General features: G+C 36.8%; 1 protein-coding gene across 4 annotated transcripts in view; it reads right to left on the bottom strand.

Moving 5' to 3' along the window:
• The window catches only part of cnksr1 (connector enhancer of kinase suppressor of Ras 1), a 35982-nt gene extending 15582 nt beyond the window's left edge, over positions 1-20400 (bottom strand). For 2 of the 4 annotated variants that reach the window (XM_048191926.1, XM_048191927.1), the window contains exons 1-7: positions 20182-20400; positions 17575-17732; positions 13149-13351; positions 12948-13032; positions 3892-3933; positions 1954-2073; positions 288-347 (exon numbers count right to left, since the gene is read on the bottom strand). In XM_048191926.1, the coding sequence (XP_048047883.1) occupies positions 288-347; positions 1954-2073; positions 3892-3933; positions 12948-13032; positions 13149-13351; positions 17575-17732; positions 20182-20233 (720 nt within the window). In that variant the 5' untranslated portion in view covers positions 20234-20400. Of the gene's footprint in view, positions 1-287; positions 348-1953; positions 2074-3891; positions 3934-12294; positions 12434-12947; positions 13033-13148; positions 13352-17574; positions 17733-20181 lie in introns of those variants that run through there. The other 2 variants (XM_048191928.1, XM_048191929.1) reach the window with 2 other exon arrangements.
• Between the last annotated feature and the right edge of the window lie 1316 nt (positions 20401-21716).

Raw genomic sequence — 21716 nt, 5'->3', positions numbered from 1 at the left:
TGCGAGTCCAGACACCTTACACTATCCCACTTTTCCTAAGGAGGAAGTTAAGATTTCGCTCATATTGTTCTGAGAGCCAAGTTTGACTGACATGTGCCGTCAATTCATTTACAGTATCATTCACAGCAGACTTCAAAAATACCCTCACGTATCTCCCAGCAGACAATTCAAGGGATGATTTAAGTCTGTTTACACTTGAAGAATACTAACTTTCTACCTAAACAAACAAAAAGATAATTTTCAATCTTAAATATATGAATCACTGGGGTACCATCAACCTGTCCTACCTCAGCTGCTGTTCCAGTGACAAAATGATTTCTGGATCCTGTGGTGGTGATCTCAATTCCCTATGTGAAAAGAAATAATGTGCATATCAAGCCAAGATTATTTTATACCTCAGCTAAATTATAATTTAAATGGCTTATATGAACGAGATGAGAATCTGGGCTGCTAATTGGTCTGCGAAACCTGCTGGTTTGCTATAATATTCTGCCATCTAGATCAGCAAACAACTCATTATGGAAAGAAATTCAAAGGGAGAACTGAGGGAGCATGTTCAAGCCGGCACTGGTCAATGAATCGACTGCAGTATCAGATGTCAGCCAAAGTCCAATCTAAAAAGTATTGATTCTGCTGAAAATGTGCTGTAAGTACAGAGACCTCCTGCTTAAGAGACAATGAACCAGGATGGTCCAACCTCAGATCAATAATAATAATAAATCATGTCCAATTATTATATTCTCTGACTCTTGTTTCTTCAAAGCATGCAGGCTAAATGTATCAAAATATGGACCTTATGAGTCTTCCAACAATCTCTCTTCTGGAAACAGCAGAGGCAGGTCTTTCTTGGCAAGAATCACAAGTATTTTTTTTATATTTTGACATTAAAGTATGATGTACTGAACAATGTATAATAAGTGTTATTAGATTTCTTTGAATGGTTTGTGGATGACTGCCAGTGTAATCATGCATGTTGCATTGTGTGTTTGTGTCTGATATGAAGACACACAAAACATTATGGCCCAAAATTCAATTAAAATATGGCAAAAATGACAAAAGACTATGTGAGCCTTTAAAACTAATCTTTTTTTAGAGTATGGCTGTTCTTAATTGAACTGGGGCAAATTTAAGCCAATTATAGAATTTTAATTGAACAATCTATCAGTGCACAGACACCTCACAGAAAAGCTTCTCTTTTGTGGAGCTGCTTAGTGTTTTTTAAGGTACAGAAAGGAATTAAACTCTCTTTAAATGGCTTCAGCCTTAGCAACATATTAGCTGAATACAATACAAAGTGTAACTGTCCGAGTAGAAATGATTTATGATCATTCAACTTACGGAACGAACGTGGCGCCAGTTTAGTTTTTTTCCGTAAGTAGAATAGGGAAGGCGTAGGACATACAGCAAAAGCGTTTTGAAGAATACAGAAAGCGGAAGCACGTGCAAGGTGATAATTTGTGTTTATAAAGCATATACAGTTGTATTTTTTTTAGAAAATGACCGATTGTTTTGCTAGATAAGACCCTTATTCCTCGTCTGGTGTCATTTAAATCCTTTTGAAGCTGCACTGAAACTGTAATTTTGACCTTCAACCATTTGGAGGCCATTGAAGTCCATTATAAGGAGAATAATCCTGGAATGTTTTCATCAAAAACCTTAATTTCTTTTCAACTGAAGAAAGACATGGACATCTTGGATGACATGGGGGTGAGTAAATTATCAGGAAAATTGTATTTAAAAGTGGACTAATCCTTTAACATTTGCAAAACTAAGGAATAAATTTAGCATCACCAAAGTATCTGAATAAATTATGAATCTAGAAAATTACTTGAATTGTATACTGCAAGCCAGAGAAAAACAGGGAAGCAAACTGGACAACACAGAGAGAGGATGAAACAGAGAAAGAATAAATTACTGTAAATAATTCAAGTTATAAATTAATATATGCATTACCACGTGATCTCCTGGTGAGGCTGGGACCAGGTCAACACTCTCCAGCTGTGCAGTATGAGTAAGAAGAGGCAACGGACTAACAGTCAAAATCTCATCACACACTGCTACCAACTGACGACACTAGACAGAAAGACAGAAAAAGAAAAACAGATATCAGTTTAACTGAAGATTGATTATCTCTTCTAAAGTAATGAATATAATCATACATATGAAAGGATTTTAGAGGGTTATCTATCTTTTCATGTCACAATGTACAATACCGTTCAAAAATCTGGGGTCAGTATACACTTTTGTCAATGTTGTTTTTGTTGGAAGAGAAGAAATTGTTGAATAAAGTCATTATTTTTGTTTTGTTTTTGTGCACAAAAAGTATTCTCGATTGCTTTATAACATTAAGGTTGAATCACTGCAGTCACGTTGACTAGTTAAAAGGGCCGTTGACATATTGCATGTTGCTATGCAACCATGAACTGCTCTCTCCACGATGACGAGGAAGTTTGAGCAAAGGATAAATTGATTTCTAGCACTTGCATTAGCTTTACTACTAAATATATTTATGGAGATGAGATATAAAAACCACCCTGTCCAGCTATGATCAGCTGTTTGGCTGAGCTTTTGATGTTTTGTTACGGAAAGGCCGAAGCTGATCGGTTGGTTCTTGTCATATGACCTGCGGTGTACTTGCAGAATTCTGAAAAGTTGAGAATTTTTCATCTTGATGCACCTGGAAAACGAACCACATGCATGTCGCGACCGCGTCGCTTCCATTATGAGCGCGCCTGCCATGCGCCTACATTTGAAATAACGAATTTGAGCGTGCAAAAGTGAACAGCCCCTGACAATGTTTTTACTACTTTTCTGGACCTTGAATTTGGTAATTACGCTGCTTTCTCTTAGGGATCAGAAACCTCTCAGATTTCATCACAAATATCTTAATTTGTGTTCTGAAGATGAACTAAGGTTTTACAGTTTTGGAACGACATGAAGGTGACAGAAATTTCATTTTTGGGAGAACTAAAACTATATCTATGAGTCTTGTTTAGCACAGTAAATACATCTTCAACTATACCTCACTTTTAATGTGCTGTAACAAAAGCTGCACATTTGCTCTTTCATTGCAAGTTCAATACTCTAAAGTATTTTTGTGAAATGTATCATTTCTGTGCCACTACCATTCACATGATAACACATAACTATGATATGCATTACGTTTGAAAACAACAAAAATTTAAAATGTTTATATAAATAAAGATTCATATTAAAGGTGCTAAAGAAGATGTTTTGCTTTATACATTTTTGCAATATTACTTGAAACTGTCTTTACTAACTGATAAAAGACTATTTATTAGGTGCACTGAAAGGAATAATATTAATATACATCATCTATGCACGAGGTAGGGCCTTAAAAACATCAGCCAATCGTTTACGCGATGATCGGCCCTCTGGCTTGTCAATCACTGCTGTGACGTTCCTTGTGAGAGACGTGCGCGGATTGGCCCTCTGGCTTGTCAATCACTGCCGTGACGTTCCTTGTGAGAGACGTGCGCGGATTGGCCCTCTGGCTTGTCAATCACTGCCATGACGTTCCTTGAGAGAGACGAGCGCGGCTGCGCGCTCCAGTAATTGTCCACACTCCACAGGCGGCGCATGCAATGTTTTTGTCAGGAGACAGGAGTAACAACTGCAGATTATAAGTTACGTGCGGTGAGTCCGACATAATGAATCCACTAACACGACACAGCGAATGCCGGTGGTAAACACTCGTGTTCCAATACTCGTGCACGAGTTTTGGGAGGCGTTCCCTCGAAATTCTTACACATGCGCTCATTTCAAAAACTCAGTAACAGTCTTTGGTTTCTCAGTTGACGAAAAGATCCTCTTTAGCACCTTTAATTCAAAGAGTCAAGAGACATGCAGAAAGTAAGAATGATCTCTTACTATGGAGATGATGTCCTTCTCTTTTTCAAACACGGCGGTTTCCTACAGGGAAGAGAGAGAGAGAATTGAGAACATTTACTAAAAATGCAAGTGCTTCCACCCACTGATGAGTTTGATGCACAACCCAGAGATCTACAAACACAGAGTTCATCCAACCCACTCACTCCTTGGCTGATTCAGCTCGTTCAGCCCTCTCAATGAAACACTTCCTTAAACAGAGTGACGCTACACACCGCTAACATTCAGCCAACAACCCTCAGACCATTTAATCCACAACAGGAGCAGAACTAAGAACAAGATTAGATACACACTCTCATACGTAAGGCCTGGAACATGTAGATCATAGTCTAATTAAAGGATTAGGGTGGCCTCTGAGGATCGGTGGCAACAGAAAATGTTCAAACCAGATTTACTGATGAGCCAAATCTTATGTAACATCCCTAAAGATAAACATTGAATCCCAGACCACTAACAGATTCACTTCAGCCAATATACAACTCACTCAGCCATGAAGTTCAGTAGAAATAAAACAAAAACAAACAAGGGCTCATATCCAACCTCAGATCTGTAGCTGAATGCTTTCAGTTAGTCCATCTGAGGCATAAAAGTAGTACTTCATGGACTCAGGTGTGTGTGAGAGAGAGGATATGACAAGGCACGCAGCTGAAGAATTTTTGCGGGAGGTATGTGTGTGACACCGATGGGTCACTTCTCGTTACTTTAAACAAGTGTGTCACTTCCCCTCCTGACTGAGCGATGCACAAAAAAACATGTAGGCAACAAAGTCAGAATGTAAAAAAATAGGCAGGTGGAATACATACAGATTCAGAGACATAAAAAGGTATAAATAGATTGATAGAGATATGAAAGAGAGTTAGTGCTTTAACACAACAGAGGCTGCTGGGATAAGCATATGGTTATGCTTCCAAACTGATTTTTTTGCACAAGTGCTTGGAAGTAAGATGTGCCATTGTCATGGAAACAGATGTAAACATAAAAGTGAATGGAATGACAGGATGTGGAAGGTCAAACAGGACACTTACACACGCTGGTCATGTCTTAGTTTAGTATAATGTCTTCAATATTCACACCCTGTCAAAGAAAAGTGTCTTTTTATAGGTCAATATGGTGCAGTTCAAGCACAGGTCAGTCCTTAGTGTTGATTTGAGAGCAGTCTTGCTGATTGACAATAAATCTCACACTACTCATATCTGGGAAAAAATATAAGCGGGTCGAATAGGGCTACACGATTAATCGTAATCGAATCGAAATCGCGATTTGGCTTAGTGCGATTATGACATCGCAAAGGCTGCGATTTTTAATGATATAAATATGTACACAGCGTGTTAGTGAAGAGCTGCGCTGTGATCAGTAGTAAATGACGCTCCATCTGAGAGCACTGCATTAGAAAAAGCAACACACGTCAAAAATACAAACTTTCCAAACAAGAGAAACCTTTATGAACTTCTTTTCTAAAAAAAAGACAACATTTAATGTGTTTTTACTCCAAACTCACTTCATAACGTCAGTTGAATGTTTGAAATAGCAATTTGATTAGCATTGGATTATAAATATACTTTATTATTACGGATATACCCGAGAAGGCTTGAAGAAAACATAAAAACCATGTATTGTTGTAGTCGTCTGTTTATTTTATTCATGTTTAAAGGTGCCCTAGATTCAAAAATTGAATTTACCTTGGCATAGTTGAATAACAAGAGTTCAGTACATGAAAAAGACATACATTGAGTTTCAAACTCCATTGTTTTCTCTTTCTTATGTAAATCTCATTTGTTTAAAAGACTTCCGGAAAACACGCGGATCTCAACATAACACCGACTGTTACGTAACAGTCGGGGTGTACGCCCCCAATATTTGCATATGCCAGCCCATGTTCCCAACATTATGAAAGGCATTAGACAAGAGCAGAACGTCTGGATCTGCACAGGTGAATCAACAGACTAGGTAAGCAAGAACAACAGCGAAAATGGCAGATGGAGCAATAATAACTGACATGATCCATGATATCATGATATTTTTAGTGATATTTGTAAATTGTCTTTCTAAATGTTTCGTTAACATGTTGCTAATGTACTGTTAAATGAGGATAAAGTTACCATCGTTTCTTACTGTATTCACGAAGACAAGAGTCGTTGCTATTTTCATTTTTAAACACTTGCAGTCTGTATAATGCATAAACACAACTTCATTCTTTATAAATCTCTCCAACAGTGTAGCATTAACCGTTAGCCACGGAGCCAGGGGCACAGGAGACATTTTCAAAGTGAGGGGGTCCAAACTGCGTTCGGGGGGTGGGGGGATGGGTGTTGTTATGACAACGAGCGGTGCACATATCCCATGGTCTTTCCGCGCTCATGGGCAAAGGAGTCCATAAACTATAAATCCTCACGAAAACTTCAGTCACGCCAGCTCGCGCGTCAACCTGAGAGATCAGCCTCCTTACCTTAAAGTGTAAGGAGGCTAAAGTTCGGGCATGATTTATATACCATCGACCTGTCCTAAAACGTTAGCACGCTTTGATTGTTGGTTTGGAGATCAAGCGTTTCTCCGTTCGAGAGCGCATTCTGTTCACATCCGCGACAAAACAGTTGATTATTTACGAACGAAAGCTCACAGAAATGTGAAAATGGTCTCATTTGAAAGAAAATATCCTAAGCTAAAAGATGATATAGTGTGACTAATTGAAGCAGCCCTTATCAAAAGTGCGGGGGTCGACTTCTATCTTTTCAAAACTGCGGGGGTCCTGACCCCCCTGTCCCGCGTGCCAACGGCGCCCCTGCACGGAGCACAGCCTCAAACTCATAGAGAATCAAATATAAACATTAAAATAAATACTTTACTCACATAATTCGAAGCATGCATACAGCATGCATGACGAACATCTTGTAAAGATCCATTTGAGGGTTATATTAGCTGTGCGAACTTTGTAAATGTGCTGTAATATAATCGAGAGCTCATGTGGCAGGGAGCACGCAAATTAAAGGGGCGGCGCACTGAAAAAATCAGTGCATAGTTAATGATGCCCCAAAATATTCAGTTAAAAAAAATTTATTTAAAAAAATCTATAGGGTATTTTGAGCTGAAACTTCACAGACACATTCAGGGGACACCTTAGACTTATATTACATCTTGTGAAAAAGCATTCTTGGGCACCTTTAATCAATCAAAGCGTTTCTACCAGTGGATGCATAAGAGGCACGTAGTTCATATTAAATACATGGACTCCATTTTTGATTTTGCATACCTCTTGACAAAAATAAAGAAATTATTGAGACAGATTTTTAATAATATAATATTTGATAATAAATCCTTTGACCTTTCTAATGATTTATACACATACTGCTTGCATGTTACCAGGTAATCCCACATTTTGTCATACAAGTTTTTAAATATTATTTTCTAATTATTATAGTTAAATTTATAATTAAATACTAATGCTAAATACTTTAATAATGAAAGTTATTACAACAGTAATATTTTTATTTGGTTTAATATTTTTATTTAGCAATAATGATAATAATAATAATAATAATAATAATAATAATAATAATAATTAGTCAAAATAATATATTAGCACAAAATTTCAGGCCAAATTGTGCAGCCCTACAAACAAGCAAAACAAACCTGGTATTGTTTATAAATTCTTTTTTCATTTGTTTTATAAAATCAGATTTTAATTCGCAAATCGCAATTTTAACAAGAAAAATCGCAATTCGAATTTCTCTCCAAATTGTGCAACCCTAGGGTCGAATATGACTCAGAACAATACAGATTTCAATAGAATTTATTCTCTCTGATAACGTATGCCGGACTTCTCCTTTAATCTGCTTAAAGGTATAGTTCACTCTAAAATGAAAATTAGGTCATCATTTACTCACCCCGGTGTTGTTCTAATGCCATATGCCCTTCTTTCCCAGAAATAATTTGTAATTTGTGAGAAATCAAGATTAACAAAAATGTGACACATGACGAAATACAACCCATGTACCTTCTTCTCTGAGGTGAATATATCTGTTATAGCAAGAAGTTATCGCGTTCACATGTGTCAACTGTCATTCTGACAGCCATCAGACAAACTGAGTTTCAGTCCGGTGATATTTTACTCAGTGCAGAAAGTAGTACACGGATACTTTTTTGGGATTTCCAGGCAATGTATTTTATGTCGTGTTTTTGTTAATCTTGATTTCTCACAACTTGTGCGCATGTCGTGCAGCCGTGCAGAGTAACCCAGTGGCCATGGTCAAGAATTTCTTGAAATATTACATTAAATTTCAGTTTGTTTTTCACTAAACCCTAAATGTATACCCCCAGAACACTTGGAATATATGGCACTTCGCATGGGATCGTTCTGTGATACTTTTATGTCTTTTTTAAAAAAGCTTGAAGCTATTTACTGACATTATATGTACGAGCACGAGCAGGACATTTTTTTAAATAATGTTCCTTTTGTGGTTCATAAAAGAAAGAAAGGCATACGGAACTAGAACAACACCAGGGTGAGTAAATGATGACTTAATTTTCATTTCAGGGTGAACTATCACTCCAAACCCTTTTGTATAATCAACAGCAAGCTCAAATTTAGATCTGCTTCCAAAATTTTAAAATGTCCTTTTTAATCACTATAGATATTTTGTTCTAGTTTATATGTTGATCTATATATATGATATATATTCTAGTTTTGGTCCTATTTTCTTTGCATGCACGGCATGCATCTGAGCACTAAAAACTGAAAACTGAAAACTGAAAAGGAGAGACCTCTTTGAGACACACCTGATATTTATTTCCTCTCCAGTTCTTCTGTTTTCCTGGTCTTTTAGCTCTATTGAGGCTGACATCCACACAAAGGAGCTTCATTCAGCTCAAAAGCCTTTACCTTGTTATCTTCTAGTTCTCAACTAAGCCCCTCATTTCACACTGACAATGATCATTAACTCTGTTTTCAACACTGCAGAAAGAGAGAAAGCTTCCCTCAGTGATAAAACACAGGTCAGCTGTTGTCTCCCCTTTCTATATCTTTCTCTTCCTCTCTTTTTCTATGGTTTACTAGCATGACAAATAACTGCATTTGCAGCTGCATACAATGACAAAAATAGAGCAAAGCGAAGTATATAAATGCTTCTGTCTCTAGGCAGAGACAAACAGCTAAATCAAATGTTCTGTTAAGGGGTCACAGGCCAACAGACCTGGAGATACTAAAAAAAGGATCTGCCTCACATCCTGCATGGATTTGTTTACACCTCTCAAAGGCATAAACAACACACGCGCTCGTTTTCCTATCATGGTGGGAACTTTCCATTGACTTCTGTTGTTTTTATACTAGTGCTAATGAGATTTTATACCCCGATAACTGAAACCTAACTCTCACAGAAAACTTTCTACATTTTTACATTGTCAATAAGGCATTTCAGTATGTTTATTAAGCTTACATTCCATACTGAACTACCTTCTAGAACTCTGACTTTAATTTGAGGCACTCTACAGAAGAGACTACTTCTAAAATTCCAAGACACAGACTGTTTATTAAATTAAACAACCATTTCCTTTCAATACAGACCAGCAAATATTGTACTAGATGTTTTTGAAGCAACTTCAGACATGTGAACGCTTGAAGGAAAAGTTTATTTAGGGTAAAAAAAATAAATAAAATAAAACAAGCACACACAGTACTTCTGTCTAATCGATGTGACCTTTTCTTCCTAATCTACTGATGTGTTATTTCAGTACAGTGTGTGTGTGTGTGTGTGTGTGAATCTCCTTTTGCACCCTCTCTCTAACTCCCCGCCTGTTATCTCTCTTTTAATTAATCTATCTTTCACTCCTTCACCTCTCATTCTTTTTAAGTTCATTACTCCTCTCTCTCTGTCCCCTCTTTTTCAATAAAGTCATCAGCTGACTGCTAATTATTCCACACTCCCAGGGGCAGTGCTGCCAATACAGAAAAACACCAAAACATGCACAGATGCAATTATATCTCTAATAAAAAAAGAGTCTCCCTTCATATCTGGGTTCACCCTGGAGACATTAAATATTTGTTCAACTGTTCATCAAAATCACCACTCACCACCAGTGAGCAAGACACACTCATCCATGTATGACACACACTAGTATCACCAGAAAGGTTTGCTTGACATGTTGACCTTTGGCTTCAGATGATGTGGTTTCTATGAGGATCAGAGGCCCACCTGTCCCCTAACACCTGTTCTAACACTCACCTTCATGGCTTCAAATGTCAGAAACTTATTAAAATGCAAGCAGAATGAACACTCTATTCCCAGAAACCTTTAGACTTAAAATCCCCACTGTAATTATTAATAGAGACTGGAGTGGTCTGGCCTCAGTCAGATGTGATCTGTTTTGATTTAGGAGTTCATATGTGATTTAATAAATATACACACACACACAAACCGAAAGCTGTTCTGGATCACAGATCCTTATGCAATCAAACATTGGGTTATATTGAACACAACTTACATTACATATCTAATATTAGACATGCACCGATACTAAATTTCTCCACTGATACCGATAGCCGATTATTCAGAGTGATATCTGCCGATACCGATAACGATACCGATAGTTTGGGGATTCTACCTTTCATACCTTATTCATTATGTTCTTAATTATTATATTTTGAAAGAAATGCAAAAACTTTATTCTCTCCATTTCATCAACTTGTTTCAGAGTAACTGGTATCAGTTATAAACAAACATTACTCAAATTAATATTAACACACATTAACTAAATTCTGAAGATTAAATTAATATTTCCTAACTTTCTGAATGCTATTAATTCATATAATTACTATTAATATTAAACAGCAAACTGGTTTCTTAGCATTTTCTTTACGCAAAGCAAAAATTAAATTTTGTAATTACATTTTCCTTTTGATTTACTGGATATATCAGCCTTGACTATCGACTGTTTTTAAACTATCGGCCAATAGCGTGAAAATGTCCTTTTATTGACCGATACCGATTATTGGCCGATATATCGGTGCATCTCTATCTAATATAATATATGAAAGTATTATTTATATATACAGTATCATTCAAAGGTTTGGGGTCAGTAAGATTTTTTTAAAGAAATTAATAGTTTTATTAAGCAAGGATGCATTAAACTGATCAACATTTATAATGTTACAAAATTCTATTTCAAATAAATGCTGCTTTTTTTAACTATTAATCAAAGTACAAAAAAAATAAATTTTGGTTTCCCAAAAAACTTAGGCAGCACAAATGGTTTCAACATGAATGATTTCTGTTACATTTCTATAGTATTAATTAATATTAAATAATATATTAAAATAGAAAACAGTCTTTTGTAATTGTACCATAATAGTATTTTAAAATATAACTGTTTTACTGTATTTTTTATCAAATAAATACAGCCCTGGTGAGCATAAATATATATTATATATATATTAAAAAAAATTAAATATATATATAAAAAATTAATTTAAAAAAATTACTGACCCCAAACTTGGGATTGAAAAGAAAGAATATAAAATGTGTATTTTCTCTGTTGGTCTCAGAGTGTTGGACCAAAGTACATACTTACAGAGTATGTAAGAAGGATCACATACGGATCGCTGATCCAGAACAGCCCTCAGTTTGTACATTAACTCTTCTTTTACAGCTACCATTCTTACATTACAAAGTTACTGATTGCTGCACAAGAAACCATTTGCACATACAGTATAATAAACACAGAATTAGTTTTTTAGTGTAAACAGGAAGTATACAAACAATGCACTTAAATCAGAAAAGATACCATCAGCTTTAGGAAAATGAACTTAGCGACAAAACATTACGAGAGAGAAAACAACTCGCTAGTGATTTACACTGTGTTTGTGTGTGTGGCAGCTGACAGAAAGAAGCTGATAGCATCAAGTGACAACATTCTTAGTGTGCACATAGCACATTGTTTCTCCATACACACACACTTAGCTTCTTTCTCATTTCCACACTTTCCTTCCCCTCTTTAGCAATGCTATTTGCTCTCAGAGTGGAAGACTGAGTCACATCATCAACGATTCAAAGCCTTTTTTAGTTATTTTCCATGTGCATAAAAATGTGCATAAAACTTTTAAAGTGAACAAGAAATCTGCGAAAAAACATAGAGCAAATGGTTCAGATGCCTTTCTAATGATAAAGCAAACACCGATCTTGAAATAGATGCTATCTGATTTCCAACAACACTGTAAGTCAACGCGTTTTTATCTGTGTGTGGGTCAGTGTAGCCACATAAACCTTAAGACTGTTAAACTTGCGAAACTTTCTCGGTAAAAGCATATGAGAATAGCTGAAAATTAGCAAAAATAAGCAATCAGAACCTATTATAATTTAAAATTTTCAACAGACAACAAATAGAAAACAAACCTACTATTCCATGTCCAGATGAAAGATAATCTTCTGAAGGAGTGAATATCATGTGACCTCTTCTTCTGTACTTTCACCACAGGTGAATAACACACGACCAAAACAGTTCTCATTTCAGTTCTCATAGTCTGTCTTTTAATGCCCCTCCCTCTCTCTCTCTCTTGCTCTCCCTCTCTTTCGGACAGCCTTATCCCTCTTGAGTCCAGTGAATACACATAATGAAAAACATGTGTTTGACAGCATTAGTGTGTTTCTGAATATCAGGCATGAAGCAAACAAACAAAGCAATTATTGGGCAACATGCAAAATGCATCTCAAAAACAACTTGGGTTAGCAAGCTGTACAAATAAGAAGTATGGACAGATTTAAAAATCACCAGATCCTCTATGTAACCTTGATCACTTCAGACTTGAAATACAAAGCACAAGTCATATGGACCACTTTTATCGTGTTTTTTTTTTTTTTTTTTGGAGCTTGACAGCCACCACCCCATTGTCATTGTATGGAAAAAAACAGCTTGGATACTTTGATAAAAATCTCCTTTTGTGTTTCATAGAAGGTGTTTCATACCGGTTTGTAAGGTGGAGCAACCAATGACACAATTTTCATTTGCGGGTGAAATCTCCCTTTAAAGCACTGTAACATGAACACACTCACCTTATGCACTGTGTTATCCAGATCTTTACACAGAGTGGTGACTTTCTCATTTGCTGTGTATCCAGTCTGCTGTGCAAACTGATACCTGTAAAAGGCATACACATTATGACTGAGAATGAACAAAATATCACAACACTACTCCATGCTCAAACTCATGGCCTGAATACGAATTCGTTCTGTGGTTCAGACTGTGATTCTCACCTGCTGAGCATAGACGCAAGTCCATTGGATGCTGTGATAACGTCCACCACCGCCTGCAGTACCTGTTGTGGCAGCTTGGTGGTGCTCTGTCCGTCAATGGTATTGACACGCCAACGCCCCTGTATGCTCATCTGTAGAGTGTGAGCCACTGCACGAAGCTTTTCCGTCAAACTGCGCAGATTGTCACCCCCAACACTGTATGTCTGTGCAGACATGGGAAATATGTTAGGTGCCATTCATATTCAGAATGTGTTTTTACGTGTAAAGTAGAATGGAAACAAATGCAATATGCGTTTTTAAAAGCTGACATTTTTTAACGTCATTCTTATGGTGTGTTCCATTCCTCCTAGAAAATTTGTATTTACAAGTTGGAAAGTCGTAATTATAATGTCAGATGCATTCAAGTTACTTTGGTTTGAGCAAGATAGCGATGTAGCCTTTTACATTTTACAAAATAATGAATAAAGAATGCACATTAGGTATGTTTTTATTCAATTTATGAAGGTGCCGTGAACTGAATCGTTATATATTCCAGTTGTTTTCAATCCTGCTCCTGGGGAGCCACACTGCTCTGAACATTTTGTATGGCTACATCCAAATCAAATACTCTCTTAAAGGAACACTCCACTTTTTTTGAAAATCGCTGCGCCTGCTGCACCCATGGTACGGCAGCAAAGTTCCTTGATTATTACGCCAGAATGAGAGTATCCTAGCCATATCGGCCTAAAAAAAAAAAAAAAAAACGCAACTTTTCATTTTCCGTCGGTCTTAGTACATGATGTAACTACAGAAGAGTCAAGATTTAAATAGGAAAAATACTGAAACTCTTTGGTCATTTTTGAGCAAGATGCTAACGGTCTAATCAGATTCAATGAACTATGCTAAGCTATGCTAAAAGTGGTACCGTCAGACCCGGAGATCGGCTGAACGGATTCGAAAAACTGTAAAACTCAACTGTTTAACTCTAGGGGAGTTGGAAAATGAGCCTATTTTCAAAAAAAGTGTAGTGTTCCTTTAATAAGGTACTTATTTTAAATAAGTTCTTACATTACAAGTGCCAAAAAAGTATGTCCTATATAGTATGAATGTAACCTTGCTACATCCGCCATGTTGTCATTATCATGTGACCTATAGTAGTGTCAGTTATGTCGCTTCATAGAGTGGTGGAACTATGATGCATTTTTGTAGGCCAAAACCCGGAAGCAAGTTAGCATTTTAGCACTTCTGGTTCCATTATCCCATAGTTAAAGGTGCCCTAGATTCAAAAATTGAATTTACCTCGGCAAGAGTTCAGTACATGGAAATGACATACAGTGAGTCTCAAACTAGGGCTGGGCGATATATCGCATGTCTATTAAATGCAAGCGGCATTTAATAGACAGAGCCGTAGATCACTGAAAAGCCACGCAATATCGCGTTCATTATCGCAGATGAATCGCCTTCGATATTGAACGCGATATTGCGTGGCTTTTCAGTGATCTGCGGCTCTGTCTATTAAATGCCGCTCCATTTGAAAGCAGGTGATGGTGATTTAGCGGTAATCGGGGAACCGGCTTTACTGACGAAATGCGCGTGACAATTGCATGCGATATATCGCCCAGCCCTATCTCAGACTCCATTGTTTCCTCCTTCTTATATAAATCTCATTTGTTTAAACGACCTCCGAGGAACAGGCGAATCTCAACATAACACCGACTGTTACGTAACAGTCGGGGTGTACGCCCCCAACATTTGCATTTGCCAGCTCATGTTCAAGGCATTACACAAGGGCAGGCAGTATTAACGTCTGGATCTGTGCAGAGCTGAATCATCAGACTATGTAAGCAAGCAAGGACAATAGCGAAAAATGGCAGATGGAGCAATATTAACTGACATGATCCATGATATCATGATATTTTTAGTGATGTTTATAAATTGTCTTTCTAAATGCTTCGTTAGCATGTTGCTAATGTACTGTTAAATGTGGTTAAAGTTACCATCGTTTCTTACTGTATTCATTCGTTATTTTCATTTTTTAAACACTTGCAGTCTGTATAATGCATAAACACAACTTCATTCCTTATAAATCTCTCCAACAGGGTGTAATGTTAGCTTTAGCCACGGAGCACTATCAAACTCATTCAGAATCAAATGTAAACATCCAAATAAATACTATACTTACGCGATTAGACGTCGCATGACGAACACTTTGTAAAGATCCATTTTGAGGGTTATATTAGCTGTGTGAACTTTGTTTATGGTGTTTAAGGCAAGCATGAGCTCTTGGGGCGTGGAGCACGAGAGTTAAAGGGGCTGCATACCCTGAATCGACGCATTTATAATGATAGGCAGTTAAAAAAATTAAATTAAACTAAATAAAAAAAACTATGGGGTATTTTGAGCTGAAACTTCACAGACACATTCAGGGGACACTTAAGACTTATATTACATCTTTTGAAAACATGTTCTTCGGCACCTTTAATGGATTTTTTGAATGGGTTTTTGGTAAAATGGATAAAATAAGGTCCGTGGTTAACACAAGCTCAAGACACTTTCACATTTTATTCCCTACCCGTTACTTTTCAATGCTGTTACGCATCATCATTAAGTACGCATCATTAAGTACGCTGTTACGCATCATCACTAAGTATCATTAACTTTTGTTGATCACAGAGCTTTTTTTTTTTTTGCGATAATCCAAAAGCCTATGGGAAAATCCTATTTGTTTTTTGTCGAAGGAACCAGCGTGATTCACAACTGGCGAATGGCCTACAAAAGTGACGTCATAGTTCCAACACTCACAAATCCTCTCCCATGGTCTCATGGGATAGTAAAGTGTCCATCATATGCTTCAGGATCTCGCTGGAAGAAGAAGGTCATCCAGGTACTTTTAGCCTATACTTTCTTATGAGTACTGTGAATTCACACATACTCACTAATCTTCATTTTAACATATTTTCTCACTGACGCCCCCAAATCAAGAAACTTGGGGCTTAAAGAAAGTTCAGAGTTTCCCACTTGTAATTACAACTTTGTGTTGTCGTTCATGTGTCCAAGTCATAAATACGATCTTTCTGACATAACTTGAACACACCCTTAAAATGAGGCAAAAAAATGTGAGCACAACAGTCTATCAAACACACGTTTACATAGAAAAACAACTGAAAAGCAGTGTATACAAAAACGCATTCTGTGTGAATGGCCTATTAGCATGTTTATAAGTGCATGTGTTGTGAATTCCAACAGAATAATATATTAATGAATTTCAACAGAATTCCAACAGAATAATAATCACAATTCTCTTCTTTTTACTCTATTAAAATCATCTAATGTCCCTGATTAACATATTTATCGTGTACATACTGTAACATTAAGATCTCATTTTATCACTCACTATGTAACTTTTATTCCACTCTGAAATCTCTGGCATGTTCCTATCCTTCATCTCTCTCTTTCTCTCTCACACACACACACACACACTCAGCATAATTAATGTCAAGCAAACCTTTCTTCCTGAGAGAGTCCTGAGATTTGAGGTTTGCTAACTAACACCTGGAAAATTCTCCTGCTATTTTCTCTATAGCAAACCAGGAGCAGTTGCTGTTACGACACACGCAGGGAGTCCTGGCACCATCAGGTCCACATTAATCCTCCCAGCGGGTAAAACATTTACAACACATGGAGCACATCCACTGTCAGCTCCCTGGAAGCTTCAGTCAGCGAGTCAGCAATTAACACATTTATGCTCTGAAAATGAAGTGAAAATGACTGTACTATTTATTATTTCTTAAAACTGCATGTAATGTACACTATAAATCCATGATATTACACAGCTAAGATGACTGAAGGCAAGCATGAATGTGCAAACCGCTTAAAAAAAATAGGCCAGGCACTTGTGGAAGAATGTCCTCCAAGATTTGGCTTGGGTTTTTGTTAGTGTTACAGGCCTCTGAGAATACAGCTAAAGTCAGCAGGGTTAGCAGCTCTCACAGTAATGAAATTCACAGACAGAGAGAATGAGAGAGCAGTTCCTTCACAGACTAATGCTATAACCGTTTAGAAAATGATAGTGACTCATTTAAAGTGCTACAGCATTCCTCCCCTCCATAACAGAGGCTCTAATACGGGCAGCAGACAGGCATATGAAACACATACGCTAACAAATATTCATACAGAAATACTTAACAGAGAAGAATTATTATAATACAATTACACCCTGTATCCACAAATCATACACTCACATCCAAACTTTATCCTCTTTATAACACTCCTTTCACATCCATTGTTCTAAACAAAGGGCTAATAATAAATAAACTAAATTTAGCACCAAAGGCTTCCAGAAGTGTGAATTAAGGTATTATTTAGTCCACTGGGACCATTTTTAGATGTTTTCACAAAGATTAATGCACAGACACACACACACATAGAGAGAGAGAGAGAGTCCTACCAAAGCACAGAGTTTTTCCACAGCCTCTAGTATTAGCTCCTGATGTCCGATTTTATGCACTCCGAGTTTCTCCAGCCTGGAAGAAGAAAGTTGCAGCAGATCTGAGCCAGAGAGCTGCCACTCAGACAACGAGTACTGATGTAGAGGAGCATCCAGACCTGACAGACACACACAGAAATATCACAAAGTTAGCACAGAGAAATTCAAGTTCATCAATAGTTCAAGAGAACTGAAGTATATCACAGTACCAAATGTTACTGGATAAAAATGTAAAATATTATAATAATATAAATATTATTAGATATACACTACCTTTACAAAGTCTAGGGTCAGTAAGATTTTTTTTAAATAAAATTTTATATTTTTATTCAGCAAGTAGGAATTAAAATGGGTAAATAGTGACAGTAAAGACTTTTATATTGTTACAACAGTTTTCTATTTCAAATAAATGCTGTTCTGTTGAACTTTATATTCATCAAAAAAAAAAAAACTGAAAAGTCACGAATTCTACAAAAATATTAAGCAGCAAAACTGTTTTAACATATATAATAATAATAAGATATCTTACTTGGGCACCAAATCAGCATTTTAGAATGATTTCTGAAGGATCATGTGACACTGAAGACTGGAGTAATGGCTGCTGAAAATTCAGCTTTGTCATCACAGGAATCCCAGAAAGCAACATAGTGTGGCCCAGATCCAGCCCACATCTGGTACATGTGGATTACATGCGGACCAGATGTGGGCCGGATCTGGGCCGACACTATGTTGCTGTCAGGGATAAATTACATATATATATTAAAATAGAAAAGTTGTATTGATATTTCACAATATTACTGTTCTTACTGTGTGTTTGATTAAATAAATGCAGCCTTAGTGAGCACAAGAGACTTCTTTGAAAACCATTAAAAAAAATCTTACCAACCCCAAACTTCTGAATCTGAATGCATTTAAAAATAAAAATGATCTATCTAAAACTACAAAAAGAAAATATATAATTGTCACTATTATAGTGGAGAAAATACTGAAAGAACAATTATGTCTGAGTAGCGAGTAGAAAGCAAGAGATGCCAACACATAATGAATGAAAGGAAACCGCTACATGATGAGCTGAAGTACGACCCACTGAACAATCCACATATACACATATGAAAACAGTTCCATAGATCTGTTACAATGGAAGGAAATGAGCATGAAGAAGGTGCCCAGGAGGCATCTGGGTCATGCACACTAAAGCTGTGCAACCACGCTTTTGTTGAAAGTCATGTTAAAACACACACCTGCTATGTGTTTACTTTAGGAAGAAGCACTTTAGAACCCTTTAGATCACCAAACTACAAGCAGTTTCTGTAGTTAAATTTGGAATGATCAAGATGAAGGTACTAGATGGATACTTGTCTGCACATACTTTTCTGTAAACCACTGTACGCTCATACACATGCACTCAAAACATTCAGGGGTTAAGTTTAAGCTTTTTTCTCTAAGCTGGTGAAACACAAAGATTTTTAGGCCCTGAAGGAAATTCCTTTGAGTACGATTTTTACGCAACTACATCCACAGCCAAAAGATTTTATAACTTTCTGAGACTATTCTCTACTCTAGATTCATAACACAAGTACAGTATATAACCATGATTTGTTTTAAAATCATATGTCTTTTGTAATCATATGTTTTTGGATATTATATTTATTCTGCCTTTAGAGATCTCATAGCTCCAAAACAGGATCTAAATGATCACAAGATACAATCTAGCCCAACATTTGTCAAACACTAACTAAACATTTTACATAAGGGACTCTGTGCTTTGGTTACAGTCGAACAGGTTATAAGGGCTTCAGTAAAATCTAACACATAACCAGATGTTTGTGTGAACTGTATCTTTATTTCTAGGCAACATTGGTAGAACTTTTCAGTTGCCACGACTTTGAAGTATGTGCCTTTACTAAAACTGATTTTCAGAAGCCTTTATTGGAGTAAAAAGTAAACTATTCTCCTTATTCATAGTACCAAGCTACTGTAATCCACATAATCCATGTTTTACTTAGTACACTTTATAGTTGGATTATATATGAATACGTATTCACAAGCAACTGCACAACATAACCATAATGGGTCATTATTACGCAATACTACAGTACTAATGTAACTACAATTTACACACAGCTACACAAAAGACTATTGTAAAGCATAAAAGAAATAACATGGTAAAGAGTAGCCTACGAGTGTTAAAGCGAAACCAGAGAACATGGATCAGAACTGACTGAGCAAGAGAGTCATGCGTATAGAAAGATGTGGGCCAGTCTGGACTCGCACAGAGAATGACAGCAACAGATTTTATCTCTTTGGATATGACGAAACACGTATCAACAACGATACAGTTTGTGAAGTTTGTTATATCGCTCTTATTAACCAGCTGCGTTAGTTACGCGCGAGCGTTTATCAACAAACTAAAACGGGCTTCCTCATTCCACCAACACCTTCCGTTCCTTAGGGATTTGTGTCGTTCCTGTTTTATTCGGCCATATCTCTCTGTCGACTGACACAGAATCCCCTGTCGGTCTCTAAAAACTTAAAGACGCAGACATAAACATAAACACACCCCATTACCTTTGAGCCACTCGGTGACTCTCTCGGTGGTCCAAGACGATACGGGCTCCATGATCTTAGGAGCATGAATTCAAATCCCTGTAGTGGATCAGAGCAAAGAAAAGTTCATCCTGCTGTCTGTCTGGTTGGCACACCTTCCTACAGGTAAAGCTGCGGTCTCAGCCAATGGTGTGCTGCGCTGGTGTCCGCGCGCACTGCGCCTGTCTCAGTTTGCTGGGCGGGGTTCATGAAACTCTCTCATAGAGGCTGTTCAATGTCCCGAGATCAATTTTTTTTTCGGTTCGCCAGACTCCTTCCCTGTAAACTTGCTAGTGTTTTGATGAGCTTAATTAACTCTGTAGGGCTTTTGACTTAGTCCTTTCTGCTAGCATTAGTGAGTAAATCCCATTTCCCCACTTGTAGCCTACTGTATTTTATTGTCATGGAAAGAAAATGTATATATTTAGATTTTAATATATATATATATATATATATATATATATATATATATATATATATATATATATATATATAAAAACACACAGCAATGATGACAATAACAGCACTTTATGGTGGTATCTAGACATAAAATAAATATATTTTATTTAACTTTTTTTCTGAACATATATCTAAAATACCCTTTAATATCTAATTAATCTAGTGTACAATCCAGCCTAAGAAGGTTTGTGGTTTTAGCTGGTCTCCCAGTCTGATCTAATTTGATGCTTTAAGATGAGGTTTGGGAGACCACCTTAAACCAGCAAAAACCAACAAACATTAGGCTGGTTTAAGTGTTTGTTTGTTTGTTTTTCAGCAGGGCATTGTACTGCACTCTAGCGCCTCCTACTGTCTGTGTGATAGATGCATTGTTTAGGTGTTGTGTGTGTGAATACAGAATACATTTTTTTAGAGTAGGTGACTTAATATTCAAGCCTGATAAGACATGTTTTAAAAGCACCATGAAGTCTTGGCTCCGATGAGCTCTATAATTCATTCCTCCCATGCAGATCCAGCATGTCGTAAACAGTGTGCATCTCTGTATGCATATGCAATAAGGCAATAATGGATATAGTTCAGAACATATGGCTATGGAGTAGATGATAGTGCAACATAAAAGAGCAGTCACTTCAAAAGCAAAGCAAGTGCATGGTTTGATTTGCATTCTATTGTAGAGCATAGAGGCGGCCGAGCATTGAGTGGCCTTATGAAAAATATCCTTGAAGCTCTTGAACTCTGATAATAGTTTTACTGAGTTATGGCAGCATTGTGTCCACAGAGATGAAACTGAAATGGTATCATTCAAAATCCTTTGTTCACAACCAGACTCTACTAAAAATTCATGAGCAACACAGTACTTGCATTTTGCTGCAGTTAATTAATCCAGTTATATGGAAATGGTTGAATAATACATATAGAGCAAGAATTTGACTGTTATAATGTTTTAATTCAACATTTATTTTGAATCATATTCGTTTGAAATTCTCAAATCTTGGTTAAACTGCAGTATAAATATGAGAAAGAGTCCATGAGGCTTTCGCCCTCCCTTTCAAGCTACA

Source organism: Megalobrama amblycephala, linkage group LG5 (genome assembly GCF_018812025.1).
Source record: "Megalobrama amblycephala isolate DHTTF-2021 linkage group LG5, ASM1881202v1, whole genome shotgun sequence".
NCBI classification, from domain to species: domain Eukaryota; kingdom Metazoa; phylum Chordata; class Actinopteri; order Cypriniformes; family Xenocyprididae; genus Megalobrama; species Megalobrama amblycephala.
The sequence above is the reverse complement of the archived record's forward strand: the minus strand, read 5'-3'. Positions and strand labels throughout refer to the sequence as shown.